This window comes from Callospermophilus lateralis, chromosome 9 (assembly GCF_048772815.1).
Source record: "Callospermophilus lateralis isolate mCalLat2 chromosome 9, mCalLat2.hap1, whole genome shotgun sequence".
Taxonomy (NCBI): domain Eukaryota; kingdom Metazoa; phylum Chordata; class Mammalia; order Rodentia; family Sciuridae; genus Callospermophilus; species Callospermophilus lateralis.
This window is the reverse complement of record NC_135313.1, coordinates 101,740,356-101,765,246: the sequence shown is the minus strand read 5'-3', so window position 1 is coordinate 101,765,246 and position 24,891 is coordinate 101,740,356. Positions and strand designations below refer to the sequence as shown.

General features: G+C 45.2%; 1 protein-coding gene across 2 annotated transcripts; it reads left to right on the top strand.

Moving 5' to 3' along the window:
* Positions 1-10,892: 10,892 nt before the first annotated feature.
* Positions 10,893-16,461, top strand: Tmem177 (transmembrane protein 177). 2 transcript variants are annotated; one of them, XM_076866122.1, is made up of 2 exons: positions 10,893-10,950; positions 13,446-16,461. In XM_076866122.1, exon 2 carries the CDS (start codon positions 13,472-13,474, stop codon positions 14,405-14,407), a length of 936 nt encoding a protein of 311 aa, XP_076722237.1. In that variant the 5' UTR covers positions 10,893-10,950; positions 13,446-13,471; the 3' UTR covers positions 14,408-16,461. The 2 variants fall into 2 exon arrangements, with proteins under 2 accessions (XP_076722237.1, XP_076722236.1); XM_076866121.1 differs by having other exon boundaries at positions 10,906-10,950; positions 13,450-16,461.
* Positions 16,462-24,891: the final 8,430 nt, after the last annotated feature.

Below are 24,891 nucleotides of genomic sequence, written 5' to 3'. Positions count from 1 at the left end.
TCTAAACCATAACAATAAGTGTCATATATTTTCTCTCATACCCAGAAGGTAGAGGGGGAAAAGCTCAGGGAAAGGATCATGAAAATAGAAGATAGACCAGTGGAGTAAAGAAGGGAATGGGGCGGGGGGGGCAAGAGGCAGTACAAGGAAGCCAAATCTATCAAGTTATAAACATGTGTGAATATGCCACAATGAAACCCACTCTTCTGTATAATTAATATGCACTAATAAAAAAACCTTTATGGTAAAACCATAAAAAATTAGATTGTGGTGGTAGTGAGATGCACAATAAGAACACATTAACTATTAGCCACTCCTGAGATCATAGTATTTATTTGTTGAGGGAGTAAAACAATCCTTACCAACCACTGTTGCCCTCCCCACCTCCATCCAAAGACAAGTCCATCTCTCATTCTCAATAGCTGAGCTGGGGCCTGGACACGAAAGAGGACTTTCCAGGTGGTGAGGGGGATGAAACACTGCCCTAGGACTCTCTTCAAGAAGGGCTCCAGGGATGGGTTTGGGTCGTTGTTTAAAGATTCAGGATGGTGGATGGTGGGAGTGTGGACTCTCTAGAGGGAGGAAGATGGTATGATTGGTTCAATTCTCTCTCAGTTCTCTCCCAAGATATGGAGGTGTGGGTCTCAGGTCTCTCTCTTCAGCCCTTGCAGCCTTCCAGATGACATCATGTTCTCTCCTAGAGGACATCCTGAGAAAGTCCCCTGTCCAGGAACACCAAGGAAAGGGGCAGCCACTTACCAAAACACAAAGTCCATTGGTCGCCTCCCTTTCCTCAGCATGGGGAATCCTATCAGAGCAGAGCAAGCATCTTAGCCAAAGAGTGAGGGTCAGCACGCAGACAGGGCTTCCTATAGACTGAGCTACCCATCATTCTCTTGAGAATCCTAGAGAAACGGGTAGAAAGAGACATCAAGTTAGCAAAAGGAACAGAAGCTAGATGAAATGGAGAAGTTGGGTAGGGCAACCACAGTGGGCCTTGAGCAACCAAAATTAGGAGGTTATGAGGAAATGGATTTATGGTGTTTGGAAAACAGAAAAAGCAGCAGTTGCACCAAAAGACTGGTCAGGATGGAACCTGTGCATGTCCATTCTTGAGCTGCCTCATGTCCATTCTTGGACAGCACTGGTAGCAGGGCCAGGACTTATAACCACTCCCTTTGTTTCTGGACAAAGCTTAAGGGAATTTATTGCTTACCTCCAAAAGCCTGATCAGATCTTGGACATTGGTCAAAGCTTGGATGCAGAAGTCTGAAGAAATATTCTCCAAAAAGTTTCATTTTAGATATTCACAAGAAGTTTGTTAAAGCTGTGAGAATACATTAGAAGAAGCAAAATGTTGAAATGATATAGGTGGATGCTGACTGCCCCCCAGTAATGAACACATACACACACACACACACACACACACACACACACACACACTTTATCCTAGGTTAAGCTGCCAATATCTCAACAACTAGAAGTCTACCATGTAGGGCCCTTTTGTAAGGACTTCCTGTCCCTGATGGTAGAGGTAGACTTGGCTTGAGACTGAATCTTGGTCCAGGCTTCTCTTGGGTCCCCATAAATACATAAATAAGAGTCTCGATTGCTGCCACCTTGGGCTCCAGTGGTTCTGCTGCACCCCTCCTCTTGCCCCTATCTTCCAGAAGTCCCTACCTCGGCTGCAGGTTCATACACCTACCTCCAGCCATAAGCCTGACCAAATGCCTACCAGATCCTGTAACTTCCCTTAATCACTCTGGACTTAACTAAACTGTTCACCCACTTTTCTCTGGGTTCTAAGTCTGAAATACTTACCAAGACTAACCTCATCTTGCCTCCCACTCCTATTTACCTCCACCATCAGGAGCAATCAAACCAGATTAGTCGAGAGGTTAACAGAAAGCATGGTGACTTAGCCTTCACCAGCATGGATTTTCACATGATGACCCACACAGGGGAGGACAGCCCACCAGCACCCATGTGAGGAACCATCTTTGTTTCTCTTTCTGTCCTAGTTACCAGAAGAACAAGCCCTAGGAATAGATCTGTGGGTCAGAGGACAGACAAGCCCTCTTTACTTCTGAGCCATTAGAGCAAAGGGTCTAGTCTCATGGGTGGTGAGGTTCTGGCATGGCAGGGGCAGCTTTGTATGAAATCCAGGGATGAAGTTTTAAAGGATAATAAGACTGAGTCTTAATCAAAATGAGACTGTCTTAGAAACTGGTATTGACTGACAAGCTACAGATTTAGACTGTGCATTATTAGCAAAGGTAAGAATTAATAATAATAATAATAATAATAATAATAACAATAATATAGTACATAATAATATATAATAATAATAATAAGCAGGAAATCTGATAGTTTGAAGAGCATGGTTGGTTGCAATTAGTGGAAACCCCAGTCATTTATTCCTCCATGAGCAGATAATAATCAAATGAAATACACTGTATTCATTACCAAAAGCCCCAGCTTCTGATGTCAAAAAGATACCCAGGAATGATAGTTAGTGGAAAAACTAGGATCATGGACAGAAAAGGGAAGTGCAGCACAGCCCAGGCCAGGGATCCAAGATTGGATTTGTTCTCTTCCTGTCAATATATGACAGTAAAATGTGCAATGTACATGGCATGTTAAAATTGGCAAATTATATATCGTGGCAATAAGAGAAGATGATATCTCAGAGAATACAAGAAAAAAATGAAAATCTATAATATTTGAGTAGGTTTAAGTACTGAGTTTAGTTGCAGATAATATGGTCCCATGACATTTTAAAATGTATCTTTTCAGCATCGCCCTCTAATGTGGCCCACTGTAATATCACCCATTTACAGTATCAAGTAGAGTGATCTAACATGTGCCCAAAGCACCAAGATTTTGGCCTTAAATACAGTTCCCCAGTAAAAGAAAGCAGGAGTACTTAGGAAGTATCTGCTTTTATAGCTCAAAGCAAGGATAATTAAGATGAGCCTGGAACAATAAATATTTTTGGCCAGAAAGAATGCCTCCAAAACTATCCAAGGCAATCAATCTTAAGGGAAAAGGGAGCCAGTTTTAAGACAGTTTTAAGAGGCTCCCACTGAGCAAATTGTGACAATTTTGGCATTTAAAAAAAAAAAAAAAAAAAAAGCAATACTTCTTTGCAGAACCTATGAGGCATGCTAAAAAGAAAAAATAAAAAGAAAGGCATGTACAAGTCTTTAATGATGTTTACAGTGTATTAACTATGTGCATACTATATTCAAGTTTTGGTCCACATCACAATTTCATCAATGCAAATCAAGCTGCTAAAAAATTCATTGAAATCTTGGTAGGGGGTGAGAAATCTCATCAGCTGTACTCAGGCAACAAAAAAAATTATAGGAAGTCTTACTATAACAACAAAAAAGAGACTTGGAACGTTCAGTCACCCCCACAGAGACTCAGCCTAATCAACACCAACTCATAATGAATGATCCCGGGATCCTCACCTAATCCCTGCCCTAGGCATTATAAGCCCCCTCAACTCAGTGAAGTGTAAAGTGGTCACCATGATGGGCTGAGAGAACATGTAACCCAGTGGGAAATCTTCTGCCGTATTGATCCATACTATGGTACTGGCCAGGTTGTCTATAATAAGAATTCTGTGATCATTCCCCTGTTTGATATGTACTTCAGTTTTAAGATGTTTTAAATAATTAAGAGAATCAATTGTATTTCTTGTCATACTTTTTTTATAAGAGTTGCTAAAAGGTTAGGAAGATTTTACTCAATAGATTTGAAAGCTATAAGAGATCTGGGTGGTCTTTATGGAATTTGATTCAGTAGACTGAGTCAAGCACATGGCCCTTCCTAATGTAGATGTGCCTCATCTGATCCATCAAAGGTTTAAATAGAAGAAATGGCAGTGTAAGAAAGAATTTCTCTCTCTCACTTTCCCTCCCTCCTTCCATATCTTAAAATGGGGACAGAGGGCTGGAGATGCATTCAGTGGCTGAGCACTTGTCTATGCCAACCCCAACACTGTAACCAGCAAAACCTGGCACATCTGTCTCCTGCCTCTAGACTCAGACTTTGATCCAAACCTACCCAATTGGCTCTCCTGCTTCTCCGGGCTTCTGATTAGACTAGAACTATGTATCATAGGCTCTCTTGGGTCCTCATCTTGCTGATAGCAGATCTTGAGACTTTTCAGTCTCCATAACTATACGAGTCAGGTCCTTTCTCTTTAAACACACACACACACACACACACACACACACACACTCGTTGTATTGTTTCTTTTTCTCTAGAGAACTCTGATGAATGCAGGGTTTCTTGGATTTAAGAAAATCAACTGAACTCAATTTGAAAGTGTGGTTTGAAATGTCTACAGAAATCTGATTAATTAAATAGAGGAATTGTGTAATATAAATAAGGAATCTGTGAAGTCAATGAGCTAACTGAAAGTTAATGAAAGAAGAAAAGAAAGTCTTATTTTTAATACAAAACTTTCTGGCCTTATTAATAAGATAATATTTTGTAAATCAAGATTTTTAGGCTTAAGAGACATAAGATATTCAAACTGTCTAATCTAATCGATTGAATAGTAATTAAAACATTAGTAATACTTATTATTTTCATGCCCCCCAAAACCCCCTGGGGCTGGGGTTGTAGCTCAGTGGTAGAGCGCTTGCCTAGCCTGTGCAAGGCACTGGGTTTGATTCTCAGCAGCGCATAAAATAAATTAAAAATCCAACAACAACTAAAAAAAAAAATTTTAAAACAAATTTTTTTTGGAAACTGTCATCTACCATTTCCTAGAAACTTGTTTTGCATTTATTTCCTATCCATCCCCCTAATCTGGTCTCAATCACTCACACCTTTGCAGTCCCCACAAGGTTACTTCCCTGTGAACTTTCAAATGCTTGGTCCATCATCAGAAAATGCCCTCCCCCTCCCCTCTTCCACTCTCCCCTCCTCCACTCTCCCCTCCTCCACTTGCCCCTAGTCTCTCCCTTCCCTTTCCCTTCCCTTCCCTTGGAAATCAGGTAGAATAAGTGTCCTCTCCTCTCCCCACAGCCATTTTCTCCTTCACATACCCCAGCTCCTTTGAAGTGCATGCTATCAGACTTTTCCATACACAGCCCATTCTTGCTGCTATTATGTGCCTACCTCATGGTCACTTCCTTTCATTCTTGAGGTTTTTTTTTTTTTTTTTTTTTAGCACCTGGGCCACTATATTCTTTACCACTCCCCCTTAGACCATTCTTGTTAACCGCAACTTCCTCAGAGACAATCCACCCAACATCCTGGCCACCTGTTACAGAGCCTGCTGTTCTGATTGTCCCTGGAATTATGGAGTGACAACACAGAGAAGTCATGCCATCACTGTCTCTGGTAATTATCTAGTCCTGGGAGAGGCAGGATTAGCAAGGTCCCCCAAATGTTAAATAGAGGGGGAAACATAATTAACATGCCTCCTCAACTCCTAGCAATCTCTTCCTCCTCCCCACCTCGGCCATCTGCTCTCACAGTCACAGTCTTGACTCTGTCACCACCAATATGCTAGGGATGTAACTCAGTGGTAAAGCACTTATCTAGCATGTATGAAGCCCTGGGTTTAATCCCCAGTACACAAACACACATATACCACCCTCTTATCACCTCCTTTTTACACTTCTACCTGGGGTGACCCTGTTCCAACAATCCTTACATTTCACTGGGTCTATGATCTTGCCACATCTTCCTTCTGCAAAGTGCTAAAAAACAGTACTGGGCATGCCACTTTTAAGTGTTAAGTAGATAAACTACCCCTGGGCCCTCACTATGTTCCTCATTAGCTTAAAGTTCAAGGTTCAGGCAATCACTTCTCTGCAAATACATACCCTCACCAACATTGCCCCTTTCTTTCCACTTAGTAATTGACTGGCAAATCCTAGCTCTGATTAAACTCTACTAACCATCACCCATCCCTGTACCTGAGTACCCAAACACTATTGGAGAAAATCACACAACACTAAATAGGCTCACAACGTGTTTTTGACTCAGATCTCAAATGAGCACTCAAGGCTGTACAACAATCATTACATTTTCCTGGTGGCTTCTCCCTCTTCTTAAAGCACAATTTTTCTCTTTTTCCGGGTTGGAATGGAACCCAGGGCCTTGTGCATGTTAGGCAATCTCTCTGCCACTGAGTTACATCCCCAGGCCTCTTTCTCCCTCTTCAAATGAAAATTTTACATCTTTACATCTGCTCTCTTCAAACCTCAGGTCTGTCTGAGAATCTGTCCCCTCAACCCAAGGTCACTGCTCCTCCCTCATGTCTTGTTCTCTCCCATACTCGGGAAAAGATCAGGCTGAGAGGAAACCACCTCTCCCCTCCTGGAACACGGGGCCCAGTGTCCACAGGATAAGCACCCCACCCTGCCCCCTTGACCACCAGCAATTCCCACAGCCTTCCCAATCTCAGGTGCAATGGTACCTTCCTGAGGAGAAGCATTCATTCCCTCCCTCCTTTGTGGTCCTATCAGAGGAAAGGGACAAGGGCTCTTTGCTCTCATGAATTTCCTTGTCTGCTTTATTGACCAGGGAATGGCTAAGGGTTGTGTCTGATTTTTATCTGTCTTTTACTCCCATCACTTGGCACAGGATTGGAGTTGAATAAATAAATGAAATAGAATCTGAGAAAGCCACAAAGAGGCCACGGAGGCATTATCAGAGATAGTTGGAGTTCCAGGCACAAGATGAACGTGAGGACACACTCTTACTGAGAAGCCCAGCCTCAAGCAAATCATTCATCTGTCCCCTGGGGCTCTGCTCCTCTTTCCTGAAAATTAACTTTCCCAGGTGCTTCAGAAGAATGAGTGATAAGTATTCTATCTGATCTGTAGTATGGTTAGCCAACCTACTTTTCTTTATTGGGGATGGAACTCAGAGGCACTCCACCACTGAGCCACATTCCCCAGCCCTGTTTTGTATTTTATATAGAGACAGGGTCTCACTGAGTTGCTTAGTGCCTGTTGGCTTTGAACTCGAGATCTTCCTGCCTCAGCCTCCTAAGCCGCTGGGATTATAGGCCTGTGCCATGGGGCCCAGCCCAACCTACTTTTTAACATATGCATTGGTTATTGAAATAAAATTCATATAATGTAAAATTTATCATTTTAACCATTTTAAAGTATACAAATTTAAATTTTAGTATGCTCACAATGTTGTGCAATCATTACTACAAACTAATACCAAAATATGCTGCGGGTGTGGCTCAGGGGCAGAGCACATGCCTAGCATGTACAAGGCCATAGGTTGATCCCCAAGAATCACACACACACAAAGGCTAAAAATACCAAAGCATTTCACTAGAACAAAAAGAAACCCCATACCAGTTAGCAGTCACTTCTATTATTCCTCCCACTTCCCTTGGCAATCACAAATCTGCTGTGTTAATGGATTTTTCTATTTTGAATATTTCATGTAAATTGAGTCATACAGTACATGACTTTTGTGTCTGCCATTTTCAATTTCCATGATACCTTCGAGGTCACCCACAATGTAGTATATATCAGTACTATAATCCTTCTTATGACTGAATGGTAGTTCATTATATGGAATATGTCATATTTTGTTTATCCATTCATCGGTTGATAGGAATTTGGGTTGTTTCCACCTTTGGGCCATTGTGAACAGTGTTGCTATGAACATTTGCATAGAAGCATTTGTTTCAATACCTATTTTCAATTTGGGGGGGCTGAATTTTTAGGAATGAAATTTCTGGGTCATATAGTCATCCTAAGGTTGACTTTTGGAGGAACTATCAAACCATTCTCCTTAGTGACTGAACCATTTTACATTCCCACCAGCAATGTATGAGGATTCCAATTTCTCCACATCCTCCCCAATACTTGTTTTTGTTTGTTTGTGATGGGGTCTCATTATGTTTGCCCAGGCTGGTCTCACACTCCTGAACTCAAGCGATCCTCCTGCCTCAGCCACCTTATCTTCTGTTTTTGTCATCAGAGCCATCTTAGAGGTTGTGGTTTTAATTTGAATTTCTCTAGTGACTGATGATGGTGAGCATGTTTTTGTGAGCTTTTTGGCTATTTGTATAGCTTCTTTTGGAGAAATGTCCATTCAAGTCCATTGCCCATTTTTAGTTGGGCTTCTTGTTGTTGTTGAGTTGTTAAGAGTTCTTTATATATTCTGGATACTACGCCCTTATCAGATCTATCACTTGAAACTATTTGCTACCATTCTGTGGCTTTCTTTCTACTTTTTTGTGATATTGTTCTTAGATGCACAAAAGTTTTCAATTTTTTGAGCTCCCAATTGGCCAGCCTACATTTTAGAATACATTTTTAAGTAACATTGTATTATGGAAGTTTCCAAACATATACAAATAGACCGTGGTATAATGAAGACCTGAATCTTTCAGATACTTGCAATAATGGCATTTTTTTCAATGCTGTTTCATTTCATCTATGTCCCCATTCGATTGTTTTGGTGGGATCAAATAATAGACATTGTGTCATTTCACCTGTAAATACTTCAATATGCTGTCATCCCACTTGACAAAATAAGCAATAATTCATTAATATCATATATTATCTGTGATCCACATTCACATTCCTCCAAATGTCTCAAAGATACTTTTTTACATTTAGTTTATGTGACTCAGGAATCCAGCAGGAATCCATATTGTATTTAACTGCTCTGTCTCTCAAGTCTCTTATTTCATAACAATCCCCCCCATCCCTCCATGCTTTTTATGCCATTGATTCAATGAACCATGTCATCTGCCCAGTACAATGTTCCACATTCTATATTTTGCTAAGGTCATGGCACCATTTACACACAAACAACTAAGCAGCCAGAGCTGGAGTTTCAGAACCAGAACATAACTTAATAATAGCTCATAGTTAGCTATTATGCAAACAATGCTGGGCATTATACAAACATTAACTCATTTTATCCCTTTCAATGACAATAGAAAGTAGATAGTGCTCTTATCCCCATTTTACAGATGAGAACACTAGGCCCAGAGAGAGAATTTGCCACCTCTCACACACCAAGGTTAATTGATTTCGGCATGCAGTCTTGAAGCACTTTGTGATAGGGTGCTTTTCTAGGCCAAGACAAAAGGGACAATTCCAGGTCAAATCTTCCTTTCCAAGGACAAATGACTTGAAATGCTCCTCCCTCTAGTTATATAAAATGGCAGTGTCTTAGCAGCTATTTTTCTAGGATTAGGGTGGAATAGGGTCCTTGAGACAGATATTATCCTCACTTTAGAGAAAAGGAAACTGAGGTTCAGAAAGGTGACAAACTTTACAGGTTTTTTCCCCTGGGCCACAGTGCCCCTAAGCACTGATTCTGGGCTGAGAGTCTGGAGCAGGTCTGGGTGACAGTCACAAGGAGTTCAGTGTCTCCCCTAGAGTCATCAGGATCCTCTCTGCCTGGCCAGCCTATGATTCCATAAGAGGCTGCTGGGCCACTTGTGAAACAGGAAATAATGATCTTCAGAATGCTCAGGGTTACAGGATCAGCTGGGACTCAGGTATGGTTTGCTTGGGAGCCTGATTTGGTTCACCGATACCACTTGTCCTTTGGTGGGAGGGAAACTGCAGAGAGTTTGCATTGGTGGTTTGGAGTTACACAGCCCATAAACTGCTAATCTTCCGAAGTCCAACTCCACAGCTCATAAGCCTCCAGGTCTCCCAACATCTTCACCTTTCTGCCCAGGAGGTGAGCCCTCTTTCCCTAATTCCCCAGAGGCTGGAATGGAAGAGAAATCCTGACACAAAGACCAGACACACTTGGAAGAGAATTGGCTAGACCCATCAGAGAGAATTTTTATGAAGGCAGAGGAAGCAACGGAAAATACACAGAGATCAGTGTCAGATTGGGGTCTCAACCTTGCTCCAGTGCATTTTAGGTGCATTTACTGGGTGCCCTGCTCAAGTTCCGGGCTCAGTTTCTTCATCTGAAAAGTAGGAATAATCTATTTTAGGGAACCACAAATTATTTTTCAAAGCCTTTTTAAAATATTTTTTAAATGGATACAATACTTTCATTTTATTGATTTTTGTATAGGGTGCTGAGGATGGAACCCAGTGCCTCACATGTGCTAGGCAAGCGCTCTACCTACCACTGAGCCACAACCCCAGCCCCAAATTATTTCTTTAATGAACCCGATGGCACGTGTTAAATTCTAAGAGCCTGATTGTCTCTGTCCTAGCCACTCTGCCCTTCTACCAAGAAAGCAGCCACCGACGCATAAAGGAATGGCGTGGCTTTGTTCCCATAAAACTCTATTTATAAAATCAGGTGGTGAGCTGGATTTGGCATATCAGCAAACCGATCCCTGATCTACTTCACATTGATGTTGGGAAGAAGCGACTGATGTGCTGTTTTTCTGCGGACTACACAATGTGAAACCCTTGGGAGCAGCTGGAAGGCACCGAACGTGGTAATAAAAATAAAGTTCCTAGCTCGAGAGCGCTTCCGGATGGGAATGCCTGGGGCCGACGGAGCTGACCGTCAGGTAGGCATGGGCCGCAGAGGAGGCTCGCACGCGGTCCAGAGTTCAACCGGATGATCAAAGTACCAGCACCGCTCTTTCGGCAGCCAGCAGATCCCTCCAAAAAGTTCCAGCCGCCTTCTCCAGGAGTCCCTCTCCTAGCCCTTTCGGCTGGTCCTCTCCCTCAGATCCCAGCCAGATAGCCGGACGCTGCAACTGGGCCCCTCAAGTCCCCGCCCCCAAAGCCTGGACCCGCCCTCTGGAGTCTCCGCCCCCAAAGCTCGAACCTGCGAGTGACGCACCCGGCCCCGCCCTCTGTAGTCCCCGCCCCCAGAGTCCGGACCAACGAGCAACTCACCGGGCCCCACCCTCTGAAAACCCCGCCCCCAAAGCCCGGACCGGCGTGCTTTGCGGTCGCCCCCGCCGGGCTCCGCGCACATGTCGCCGCGTTCTGGGCAGCCGCAGAGCAGGTGAGCGCGCCGAGCCAGGCGGATGGTACCTGGACTCGCGGGCCCAGCTTTCGTCCCTAGCTTCCCTGCCGCAGGGTGTTCGGGGGCCTAGGGTAGAGGCATAGCGGAGCCCCTGTGCGAAGGTCCTGCAGCCCCTCCTCGCCCAGCAGCCCGCGGGCTACGCCCCGTGGGGGAGGCCCCAGAACCTGCCTTGGCGCCGGCAGCCCTGGGTGCGTTAGAGCTTCATCCAGGATCCTTCCTTTCCTAGCCTAAGTTTCCTCTTTGGAAAGAAAGGCCCAAATAAGATGACGTTAGTATGATTTCCTTATTAAAACAGGCTAAGCAGTACCCCCGCGTTCTCGTTTGCTGGACGTCATTGCTAATTAAACATTTTTCAGACAGGAAAATAGTAAGCTTCAACCAAAGTTATATAATTGTGATTATTAGGTGACATGCCCAGATGAAATGATAAGGTGTTTGGAATATTTCAAAATAAACCAGTCAGGGATGTGGGGTAGGAATAAATGAAACAATATTGGCTGAGTTGATAATGATTGAGTTTGATATATTATTTTCTCTACCTTTGTTTATGTTTATGATTTAGCATAACAGGTTTTCTAAAATGAGTACATTGCTGTGGTGCCTGACAGCCCATGCTCAAATACTGTGCCTGAATTAACTGTTAGGGCTAACAACAGTACTGGGTGGCCTAACTGGGAGACATTTATTGTCTCACAGTTCTGGAGGCTAGAAGTCCAAGACCAAGGTTTGATCAGGTTTGGTTTAGCCTTGACTTGCAGATGATCTCCCTGTGTCTTTGTGATATTCCCTCTGTACATGTATTTTTCTTTTTCTTTTTTTTTTAATATTTATTTTTTAGTTTTAGGTAGACACAATGTCTTTATTTTTTTTTTTTTTTTTTTTTTTATGTGGTGTTGAGAATGGAAGCCAGCGCCCTGCGAATGCCAGGCAAGCATGTTAACCGCTTGAGCCACATCCCCAGCCCCTGTACATGTGTTTTTCTAATCTCACTTTTATGAAGTCACCAGTCTGATAGGATTAGAGTCCATCACAATTTCATTTTCCTTTCCTTTGTAATGACCCTATTTTCAAATACAATCATATTCTGATGTACTAAGAGGCCATGATTCAGTCCATAACCCTACACTAGCCTGGGATTTTGGCCAGTCTTCTTAACCTAGCCATGCATCAATTCTCACAACTTTAAAATAGGGGCAATCATAGCATAAGTCTTGGGGTTATGAAGATTCAGTTGTATGTCATACAGTCAGCTTTTTTTTTTAGTTTTAGGTGGACACAATATTTTTATGTGGTGCTAAGAATCGAACCCAGTACCTCACGCATGCTACATGAGCGCACTACCACTTGAGCCACATCCCCAGCCCATATAGTTAGCTTTTTATCAGAGGGTTCACCTCTAGGGATTCAACCAATCACAGATTTAAATATTTGGAAACAGATTTTTTCATCTGTATTGAACATGTATAGACTTACATAATTATTCCCTAAGCAATACAGTATAACAACTATATACATGGCATTTGCATTACATTCTGTGTTAAAAGTAATTAGAGATTATTAAGATATGTAAGAGGATGTGCATAGGCTATATGCAAATACTAAGCCATTTTGTACAGAGAATATTCAGAAATTTTGGTATCTGGGGGTACTGGAACCAGTCCCCTGTGGTTTCAGAGGAATAATTCTCTGTGTATATATGTTTAAATATCTCTTTAAGTTTATTAGTAGCACAGGAATATTTTCCTAATATAGCCAGCCCTCCATATCTGTGGGTTCTGCATCCATGAATTCAACTAACAATCAAAAATATATTTTAACTGTATCTGTACTGACCATGCAAACTTTTTTCTTGCCATTATTCTCTAAACAATATAACAGCTATATACATAGCAATTACATTGTGTTAGTTATTATAAGTAATCTAGAGATGATTTAAAATATTCAGAAGGATGTGCATATGTTATATATAAATACTAAATCAACTTATATAAAGAACTTGAACATCCTTGGATTTTTATATCTGCAGGGTGGGTCAGAGGTCCTATTATCAACCTAGGGACAGCTGTATATGTAAAACTCTTACAACTGTGCCTAGCATAAAGTACCCAATAAATTGAACATATGATTCATTTACATATTAATGATAATAAGGCTTCACAATGAAATGAATGGTGGGTGGAATGAGGTAGTTGGGTACTTAGTACTGTATATGACCATAAGAAGAAAAACAAGAAATAGCTGTTTTCACAAGGGATGTCTGCTACTAAGCCAAACACTGATTGTTTTATGTATATTCATTTATTTATTCATTGCAACCACCTTTGAGGTGGGCCACTGTCGCATGCCTATTTGGCAAGTAGAGAAATGATTCTTTGAACCCATTTGGTCTGCATGTAGAGCCAGCCCATGCTTTAAACCTCAATGCAGAATTGCCTCATTAAAGAAGGATTTTGCTCTTGTTCTCTTTTTCTTAGCCAGGTTGTCAGCAGTGGCAGCACTCATGGCTGGTCCCCTGTGGCGGGTCTCAGCCTTCATACAGAGACACAGGACAGCCCTTTTGGTGGGTTCCTGCACAGGCCTGTTTGGAGCTCAAATCTCGTACCACCTCTTCCCGGATCCCGTGGTCCAGTGGCTTTACCAGTACTGGCCCCAGGGCCAACCTGCCCCACTCTCTTCAGAACTACAAAGCCTCTTCCAAGAGGTCCTGCAGGATATGGGCGTCCCTTCTGGCCACTGCTACAAGCCCTTCACCACCTTTACCTTCCAGCCTGTGAGTGGCGGCTTCCCAAGACTCCCTGCCGGGGCTGTCATAGGCATCCCTGCCAGCTTCCTTGGTGGCCCAGTAACCAACACTGATCATCCTGTGGTCGTACATGGGCAAAGAGTAGACTGGCAGACCCCAGCAGGCACCCGTCTAAGAGATGCCCTCACCCTCTCCCGTGACGCCCAGAAGTTTGCCTTAGCCAGAGAGGTGGTATACCTGGAGACTAGTGCAGCTGCCCTGCAGGCCCTGCCAGCCCCAGCTTGCCTGGCAGGAACCTGGGCACTGAGTGTGGGTGCCAAGCATGCACTAGGGCTCTATGGAAGCCCCATGAACATACGAGCTGCCTTCAACTTGGTGGCAGCAGTGGCAGGCTTCGTGGCCTATGCCTTCTCCGCAGACTCTCTTACTCATGCCCTGGAAGGTTGGCTGGACCGCCGCACCGCCTCCCTGTCTACAGCCTACGCCCGAGGTGGAGTGGAATTCTATGAGAAGGTTCTATCAGGCAACCTGGCCCTGCGCAGTCTCTTGGGCAGGCGCGGGGAGAAGCTGTATACACCCAGTGGGAACATTGTCCCCAGACACTGGTTCCGCATCAAGCATTTACCCTACACAACCCGCCGGGACTCTGTACTGCAGATATGGAAGGTAGCACCCAACCCAGACCGCTCCTGAGGTGCTCATGACCAGGACAGTTCCAGTTCATGCAAATACCACTCTGGCATTGTCTGGGGGAATCCCTTGGGACCTCTGGACCCACAGACCACAGTCAGAAAAATTATAGGCTTTGGAGTTAAATATCCTAGATTCTATCTTCTCCTACCACTATGAACTCAGGGACCTTGGGCAAGTCCCCTTTATGAATCTGAGCCTTGGTTTTCTCAACTATAATGTGGAGAGGATATAAACTACCTCACAGGATTATAGGATTATGTGAAGTCATGAATAAGAGGACCTGGCAGAAAGAGTACCATGAATAAACAGGATATCACTCCTCCTTTATCTTTGAATTCCGTTGGTTGTAGGAGTCAGGCCACATCTTCCCAACTAGAGGTGCTGGTAATAGCCCTTTCCTACAGTGAAGAACCCTCCTCTGTCTGCCCAGTGGTCAAATTCCAGTCTTTCTCCATTGAGGTAGAGGTTAAAAGATTTAAAAGGCTAGGGGCTGAAGTTGTGGCTCAGTGGCAGAGTGCTTGACTCATGTCTGAGGCACTGGGTTCTCAACACCACCTATAAATAAATAAAGGTCCATCAAGAACTAAAAAAAATATATATTTTTTTTAAAAAAAAAGATTTAAGAGGCTAAAATGTGAATTTGGTGGGGCTTTTGGAGTGGTGTGTCAATAAAGTCCTATGGATGCAAATGGTACACCCAGAGAAGGGAAACCAGGGAAGTGATGGGGCACCAGGAAGGTACCTGACCAGAAGAGGAAGGGAGGTGTCCCTGGAACACAGCAGAAGCTCTGCCTAGAGATGGAGGAAAGAACAAAACATTGCAAATCTGAGGCTCTGCTGGGGAGTCCAAAGCAGTCAGCCTCCTGGGGTACAGAGCACGATCAGGGCTTAGAGAGCAGAGGGGGTTAAGTGGCGCAGCTTTGCTTGGTGAGGACACGGGACAACAGAGGGTGGAGGTAGGCAGTGAACCAGGCACATATCACAGGATCCATGGGGACTGTATCCTTGTTCCCCAAGAGCCCTCTGGTAGTACAGAAAGCAGCCCCTCAGCTTTGATCTTTGGACAAGAGACCCCCAACAGGGCAAAGTAAGGAGAGCTGTAACCAGGACTAATTTGGCCATTCATGTCATCCTTACATTGGAAATTATGTTTTTTTCTGGAAGAGTTTTGAAGAATTCAAACATGGTGCCAGCAAAATTCAGGACAAAGGGATTAGGTCACACCCAGGGAAGACACTGGTGGTGGCAGACAGTTCCTGGCAGGAGACCTTTCGAGAAGAGTAAGCTAGGGTGGTCATGGTACACCTTCCTGCTAGGATTTCAGTGTGGTCTAGAGCTCAGTGTGCTGTGCCAACCTGCAAGTCCCTCCACCAGACCTGGGCTGGCTGAGAACAGGGGACCCCTGCTTATCTCACAGATCCCTAGCACCTAGGACAACATAAGGCATGGGCTTGATAAGTACAGAGACAGATAGATGAGGTAGAACTAGGTGAATAAGAGTCCACCCTGGCAGATAGCACTTCACAGGGCTCCTTGGGATGTCACCTAGCCATAGCTGCTGCTGTACATCAAGGACCATCATGCCAAGGGGGTCAAATATGGAGTCTGAATTTGATGTACTCCACCTTCTCACCACTCCCTGCACCCACCCATCTACTTTTAATGTTGGCATGAGCAACAGATGGCAGCATTAGGCCTTCATGCTGATCTGCCCAGGTGCTATGATTTGTCCCCCAATGGTTGATATGATAGAAGTTGCCCTGTGCAGCAGTGTTAAGAAGTAGAACCTTTAGTAGGTGGGACCTAGTAAGGGATAATTAGGTCACTGGGGGCATTGCCCTCAGTAAGGATGAATACTGATCTCTGGAAGTGAGCTCTGGCAAGAGCAAACTGTAGTTTAAAAATAATAATAAAACTGGCCACTCCACCCACACTTCCTGTCTGGTTATGGGATCTTTCCTTCTTGAGTTCATTCCCATCATTGTGATGCCATCTGCCATGAGCTCCTCACCAGAGATGAAGAGAAGTTGGTCCCATGTTCTTGGACTTCCACGATATGAACCAAATAAACCTGTTTTCTTTATAAATTACCCAGTTTCAAGTATTTTGTTACAACAACAGAAGATAAACTAATATAGGAAGGTAGCCCCAGTATGGGAGAGAGTAAACCCCAGAACTGTTGCTTACTTTCTCCTTCCATTCCCAAGTCACAGTCTTTGTTCCCACTCATTGTTCTTCCTAGTCCCCACACATGCTTAATGTGCCACTTACTTCCAAAACCTAGGCTCCCAGAGGCTTCACCATGTGTGGGTGTGTGGGTATGTTGTCCTTTCACCCCACAGACACACACACATACTTCTCCAGCCACAGCCAGAATACAAAAAACAAGAGTTCCAGAATCATCCTTATCCTGGCTGGTCACACTATCTCTGTCCCTTCTGGTGTCCACAGTGCAGGGCCCAACTTGAAGCTGAGCACACATGGAAGCCATTACAGCACATGAAGCCTAGAAGGGTATATAGTAGAAAACTGGTTCCCAAGCTGGGAATGTAACTCAGTGGTAGGGAAACTGCCTAGCTGCCTAACATGCAAGAGCCTTGACTTCAGTTCCCAGAATGGCAAAAAATAATAAGATTGGAGCCGGAGAGGCTGGGGCTGGGACTATAGCTCAGTGGCAGAGCGCTTGCCTTAGCATGCATGAGGCACAGGGTTCGATCCTCAGCACACATAAAAACAAACAAAATAAAGGCATCCTGTCCATCTACAACTACCAAAAAAAAGGAAAATAAAAGATTGGAACTGGACATGGTAGCACACCCTTGTAATCCCAGCAGCTCAGTAGGCTAGGGCAGGAGGATCACAAGTTCAAAGTCAACCTCAGCAAAAATGGGGCACTAAGCAACTTACTGAGACTCTGTCTCTAAATAAAATACAAAAAGGGCTAGGGATCTGGGTCAGTGGTTAAGTGACCCTGGATCCCATTACCAAAACTAAAAAATAAAATAAGATTGGTTCCCTATATTTTAGTGCTTTTAAGTGGTACAAATACTAGGGTGTTCAGGTCTTAAAATTACTTCCCAAAGGCTAGTAATTCCTTGAAACCAGAATCCCTCCCCACCCCTCATCCCACTTCAGGAAACTTTGCTGCCTAATACAGCTCTACTTCATAGCTTTTCAAAGACCCAGTCAGGGCACTTCTTAGGTTGCTATGAATTAGCTCCTTTGGGAAATTACAAAGTTGCTACCCATGTAATTTCTGAAAGATGGTTGCTTAGAGCAAAGGACCCAGGTGGCCCTGTGGGAAGATTCTAGGCTGGGAGAGAGGGCATTTAAGTGGGAGGTGGTCTTTTACACATACTATACTAGTCATATTTTAACTCTAGAATGTCCATTGTTAGGTTGTGGTAAGAATGACATGAGCAGACATTCTTGGTGACATTCATAGTATGCAGCTCATGGCCATAGAGATCCCTGGTCCTGCTGTTCTTGGCTACAGGCAGTCTTGCTGCCTTTGGTTCTAAACAATGCAATGCAGCAACACTGAGGGTCCTGTAGTTTGGGTCTGGAATGTTCCCCATAGACCCAAGTATTAAAGACTTTGTCCCCACTTTGATGCTACTTGATCCCCACCATGGTGGGAGGTAGGACCTAGAGGGTGTGCCCTCAAAGGGATAGTGGGACCCAGCCTCTTTCCACTTTATCTTTTGTCCCCAGCTACTGAAGTGAGTGGTCTTATTCTACCATACACTTAGGCCCTGATGTGCTGCCTTACCACAGTCCTAAATGCAGCTCAGTAGGCTGGGGCAGGAGGATCACGAGTTCAAAGCTCACCTCAGCAAAAGGCAACCAACTGTGCACTGAAACCTCCCAAACTGAGCCCTGTGAGAACTTTTATCTTTATAAGTTTATTATCTTGGGTAGCCGACTAATAGGAAGAATATATCATTGCTATGATTAAGTTCACAAAAGTTTGTAACTTCCATCTTGCAAGCTGATTACTGTCTTGGTTTTCATGTCTTAATGAAACAAGCAGCCATGTTGGAGAGACCCAAATGCCAAGAAACAATTGTAGGGTGGCCTTTGACCAATAGTCAGCTAAGAATTATGGACCTCATTCCAACAGTCCACAGGGAACTGAAACCTGGCAGCAACCATGTGAGCTTTAAAGAGAATCCTTCTGCAGTCCAGCTTTTAGAAGAGACCCTAGCCCTAGTCAACATTGCAGCCTGTAAGAGCCCCTGAGGCAGAGAACACAGCTAAGTTGTGCCTGGACCCTGACCCACAAGTACAGGGAGGCAGCAATTGCATGTTGTGGTAAATCATCTTGTTTTTGGCAACTTGTTGTACAGCAATAAATAAAATTATGTTATTAGCGGATAAAATATTTTTAGAAAGCAGTGTGGCAAAACTTGATAAAATCATAAGACTATATCTTTTAGCCCTGTAACGTCAAACCTAGAAACTTATCCTAGGGCAAAAACCCAACAGACATTAAATAGTATGTGCCCAAAGATATACATAAGAGCATTAGCCATAAATATCTTTTTAAATAGATATAATGGAAATGTTGAACAACAGTGACTTAGAAAATGGTGAATATTGTTCAGACACTGAAAAGGATAATTATAAAACCTATGGTAAGAACATGGGGAAATGTTAATTATAAATAGCAAATCATTTTTTAAAATGAAATATTACCTGCATGAAGATTATAATAATGTAAACATTGTAACTTGGGAGGAAATTCACAAAATTAAAAGTAATCCTGTTATGGTGGATTTTTTTCCATGCTGGAGATCAAACCCAGGGCCTCATGCATGCTAGGCAAATGCTTTATCCCTGAGCTACATCCCTCTCTAGCCCTGTTAAGGTGGAATTTTGAATGATTTTATTCAAAAAAGTAGAAGGCAAATAAATGTGTATTTATGTGTATATATAACATATAATGTATAAATATATATGTGTGTGTGTATTTACATCGTGTGTGTGTGTGTGTGTGTGTGTGTGTGTTAAGTGAAGTCCTACTCAGAGGAGCCTGGACCTATGCCCTATTTCTGCATCAAGGTGACAGATTCTGGCATCCCTGCCTTGGCCTGTGTTCTTGGGGTGTGGCCAATTTTCTGTCATTAACTATGGCAGCCATGAAAATGTGCTGCTCAGACCTGCTGCAGGAGGAGATTTGACCGACAGCCCCAGTTGTTGTTTCTCTAGATCTGCCACCATGTTAGCACAGAGACCAGGCCTCCATGGGCTATTTTCAGCCAGTGACTGAGCATGGTGGCAGTACCACTGCAGGTAACCTGTCAGTCTCCTACAGGTGGCTGCCACTCAAGGACTCCTTATTAGCCTGGACAAAACCTTTCTTAGAACTCTCTAAAGTCTGAGGCCCTTCCTCCCCACTTGTGGTCTGAAAGATCTCCCTACTTTCCCCTGTGTTTTGGTGTTCGTTTGCGTCCAAACAGGAGACTGAAACCACATGCCAATCTGAACAGGAAAAGTTCTCTAGAAAGAATTATTGTTGCTAGGTGCAGTGGCACAGGCCTGTAATCCTCAGTGGCTCAGGAGGCTGAGGCAGGAGGTTCGCAAATTCAAAACCAGCCTCAGCAACTTAGCAAGGCCCTAAGCAACTTAGTGAGACCCTGTCTCAAAATAAAAAACAAAAAGGACTGGGGATGTGACTTAGTGGTTCAGCTTCTGTGGGTTCAATCTCTGGTACCAAAAGAAAAAGAAAAAAAGAAAGAATTGTTGTTCAATAAGGCATGATGAAGGACTGACTTCTAAGAAGTGTCCTCTTGAGAACTCTAAATTAGAGTTTATGAACAGTAGCTATAAGGAGCAGCTCCTTCTGTCCCGCCAGGGATGAGATCAAGATCTCACTGTGACCACCACTGACTGGTGCAAACAAGTTGCCAAGGTATGGTCCCAGCAGAACTTGCTAGAAATTTACCCTCTGAGATAATAGAGAAACCACCTACAGGAGGTGAAACAGTGCATTGGAACTTGACATAAAGCCACAGAAAAGATGCTGGGGAGCTGTCTTTAGGGAAGGGGCCTCACCAGAGCTCACTGCTGCAAAGCCCCAGATGGATGCCAGGACAGGACCCTGACTGGCTAATTAAGCGGTAACCGTTCACAGCATGGCTGTAATTATGCTCACTCTTACCTGGAACAGCCAGGAGCATACTCTTTTTCTGCTCACTGACTCAGTTTTCCAAGACTTCAAGTCACTGTGGGTATTGAATTTTCCTAAATTCATCTGCATGTGAAAAGACCACAGCCCTTGTCCTATTGCCCAGCAGCATGGACTTCCTCACTTTCCAGACCCCTGAGCTGAAGCTCCCTGATCTGGTCCAAATCAGGTCAGAGCTACACTCAGGCGACTGGGAGGCCCCTTCACAGCTTGTGAGCAGCCCTGTGGGCCTGAAATGTGCCTGTCTTTGTCAAATTGCCAAGGCAGGAAAAAACTGGAATCAGGGTCCTAAGAGACTGGGAACCCCAGGGTGCCCTTGGTCAGGATGTGAAGGTCACCTTTAGCCTCAGAATCAGACCACCTGGATTAAGATCCTGACTCTGCAACTTTATACTCTGGGCTTGTTACTTTCCCTCTCTGTGCCTTAGTTTTCCCCATTTGCAAGTTGGAATAGTAACAATGCCCACCTACTTGCTCCAATGAATTGTTTGCAAAGCACCTGGAACAGTTCCTGGCCCAGAATTAAAGGTTGAGGAAGTTGAGCAAAATTTTTATCTACTAGTCATTCATTGCCCAAGGCACAGTGGTCAGGAAGGGACTGAATCAGAGCCCAGCATGGCACTTTTGGAAGCGTCTCAGGTGACTATGGTATGAGTCAGAGTTGGCAGCAGGCCCTGCACAGCCTTCTCAAACCGCAACAGAGTTTTGTTTATGTCTGACTCCACCCCAGCCTGGGACCCCCAAAAGGGCAACAGGCAACACCACCTCCTATTCCTGGAAGCTGATGGGAGTTGGTGTTCGGGAAGTGTTTGCTGAAGACAAGACTGTATTTGCTGTAAGGTCAGCTCAGTGTCCCTTTTTCAGAGAACCTCCCATCAGAGAGGCTGCTGTGGCCAAGCCTCTCAACCCGACTTGTTCCTTCTGGATAAGGCACCGCTAGGGCCCCAGCACCTTCCAACTTTGCTCCTAGCCACTGCTAGAGGCCACCCTGTCATTGCTCCTCAGTGCCTGGCACACTGATTACCCTGCACTGACTCCTGGGGAGCAAAGTCTGCCCAGCATTGAGGTCCACAGTCAGGCTCTGCAGAGGAAGCATGTGCAGGCATCCTGGGTAGCAGAGAGCTCAAGGGCGCATGGCCCACCAGGAATTTGGGCCCCAGCTGCCTGACCCCAGCCTGTGGGGCATCCTCTCCTAACACAGGAGAAGCGCAGCTCCCCCCACCCCCAACTTCTACTCCAGGCATCTTGAATCTGGCCCTCAGAGCTCTCCCTGCCAGCCAAAAGCGTGTCAGGAGCCATCTGCTGCCTGAGCTGGTGGCAGCTGCTGGGGACATGCTTGCATACATATGAATTGATGTTGTTTTGCCTCGTGATAATATCTTCAGTTGAGCAAGGGGAGATATGCTAAATTATTCAGAGGTTACATTGACCTGAGGAAGGCAGACCTGACAGCCCAGAGGAAGCAACAGGGAAAGGCTTAGAGACAAGCAGGCCTGGGCCTGAGGAGGAGGAGTTGTATTGTGGCCCCAGGATGCAGTGCCTGTGAGAGCACCAGGCCCACGTCCCTGATGACACCAAAGCTGGGGTGGCCCTCAGCAGAGATGGCAGAGGTGGTCCATTGAGGTGACTCTTCCCCTCAGCCCCACACTGGAACTTTTTCCTCGAGACAATACTACAGCTCCCATGTAAGGAGTCAGGCTGCGTCCTTACATTATCTCATTTAATTGCCACCAAAACCCCTTAAAGCAAGGCAGGAATTAGTCCTGGGTCCAGATGGGAAGTGGCAGCTCCAGTGAGGGTAACTCTCCATGGTCACCAAGCTGCTGGGTTGGGGCCAGGATGGGGACCTGTGGCACAGGGTGGGGACAAGTGCATCGTGTGCTGTCTTCTCCATCAAGGCTGTGGCCTCAGTGGGATGGAGGGATCACAGCAGCACCCTTTTTTGGAGCGGCAGAGCCCCTGGAGACTGTGCCAAACCCCACGTGTTCTGGAGTGCTCTTGGGAACTGCATATGGAACATGTGGGCCACCCAGGAACCCCAAATGAGCATTTCAGTCACAGATTTGTCCCCATATGACGCTGGTCCAACACCTCACTTCTAAACCTTCCTGTAAGAGAGGAAGATGGAGAGTACAATGAGATCTCTTTGGGAAAGGAAAATCTGAACCACCTGGGGCACTATGGGATGCCGATCCCCAGGCTCTCCTGAGACCCAGGAAACTGCTGTTGTCACCAGTTTCTCCCTGAGGTGATTCATGTGAACCCCAAAGTTGAGGTCACTGCTTTTAGATGAGCTGACCCTAAGGTAATGTTCTTTAACTGATGGAGGAGTCAATCCATCAGCTCCTTCCAAGAGAAGAGCCTCATCACACCAGAGGCAGAGTCTCCTGCAGGCACCAGGAGGCCTGCTCACAAGGCCCCTGCCCACAAGCTGGAGCCACAGAAGACACTCGCACCACATCTACAACCACACACACACACCCCCCATACATACCACCCAAGCACACACCAACAACACAACTCATACAAACACCACACACACACACTACCATGTTTACACACTACATGCAAACCACACAATCCACACACACCCCACTCACACAACACACACACCACACACACATCACACATACACCCACAAACACATTCACGTCATCTACACACATCCCACCAGCCGTCCACACATATCCTACACACACACACACACAGATTACATTAGTAAGTCCAGCCCAAATGGGGGTGCTCTTAATTCACTGGCCCCATCACATTCTGAGGTGCTTAAGCAGAGCAGCAGGGAGAGCTGGTCAGGTCTCAGCAGGGTCTGAAAAAGGTGAGGGGCCTTCAGAGCCTGCTCCTCTGCCCTTGTAAATATCCTGTCTGGCCACTGATGGTGCCACCCACTTCCCTTGGAAGGTAGGCAGAGAAAGTGACTCCACCCCTGAATTTAGTAAGTGAAGGGCCACGTCTATGAGAAGCATCATTCGCCACCTCGCAACCCCTAACAGGAATCCAGAAATCAGAACCCTGAATGAGGAAGGCATGAGCAAAGCCCACCCCCGGTGAACCCCTGGGGGGAGCCAAAAATAAATCTTGGCGGTTTCCGGGCACAGATTTGGGGGTCATTTGTCACCACAGCATTATCTACCCTATCCCACTGCTATACTACACCTAAAAGCCAAACCACCGCAAAGGTTAAATTCACTGTGCCTTGACAAGTCGTGTAATTTGGGCGCTGAACTAGAGGTGAGTGTGTGTGGAGAGGCTCCTTAGTAGGAGGTGAGGATTCTGCTGCTACTGAGAATCCTTTCAGCCCAGTGCCCACCGATGTTGCAAAGCTTTTCTGGAAAACAAACATCAAAAAACGATCACGCAACATCAACAACGAGCTGCAAAAATGCTTCGCTTGTGAGTGACAAGAGTGCCTTTGTGTCTTTCTCCCTGCTCCCCACTCCCCACCCCCTTGGAAGGAACACAGGCTCAGTGAAGGTGATCGCTCCCAAACGTGAACAAATGGGACTGGGACTGAGAACACTCCATTTCTTGATTCTTAGCCCTCCCTCCACTTTTCACAGCCATCTCTTTGAAAAGCTGAAAGCCACGCACAGATGTAAGGAGCTGATTTCCTCCGCGTGGTTACAGCCCCGCCCCTCTGTTCCCATGGCAGCGGGCGCACTCGGCGCGCACTCTTCGCGCTGCGCTCTGTCTGGCTCCTTGTCTGGCTCTCCCAACTGGGCCGTGAATGGCTCACGGGCAGGCCCCCGCCCTTCCTTCTTGCATCCTGGGCACCTGGCTCAGCACCTGGTCCGCCGTAGGTGCTCAGTGGCTGGTGGGTGGGCAGGTGCGTGTGTGGAAAGACAGAGCCAGAGCGGAGAGGTGGGGAGGGCGCCGGGGAGGAGAAACCTGGGGGCTTGAGAGTGACACCATAGGAAAGCATTTCTCAACACCCACTATATACAAGTCACAATCGAAGCTCTGGGGGAAAGTCTAGACTCACAAAATGTACTTACCAGTTTACAAACACCTTGATATACGTTGTTTTGGAAACTTCTCAGTACCCGGGTGTAAGTCAACTGTACGGAAATGATCCTGTTTCAAGAGTGGATGTACAAAGTTTATGTGAGGTGGCTAAAAGGGCAGCGGCCTTGAACTGCTCAGAGTCCTGGCTCTTCCCCCAGCCAGCTGTGCAGGCTTTGGAAGCCTCAGCATCCTGCTTTATAAAAGGAGGGGGCGGCTCTGTAACTGTACAATTATGGCAGTGTCCTCTCCTGGGCTGCTTCATTCACTCAATAAGAGG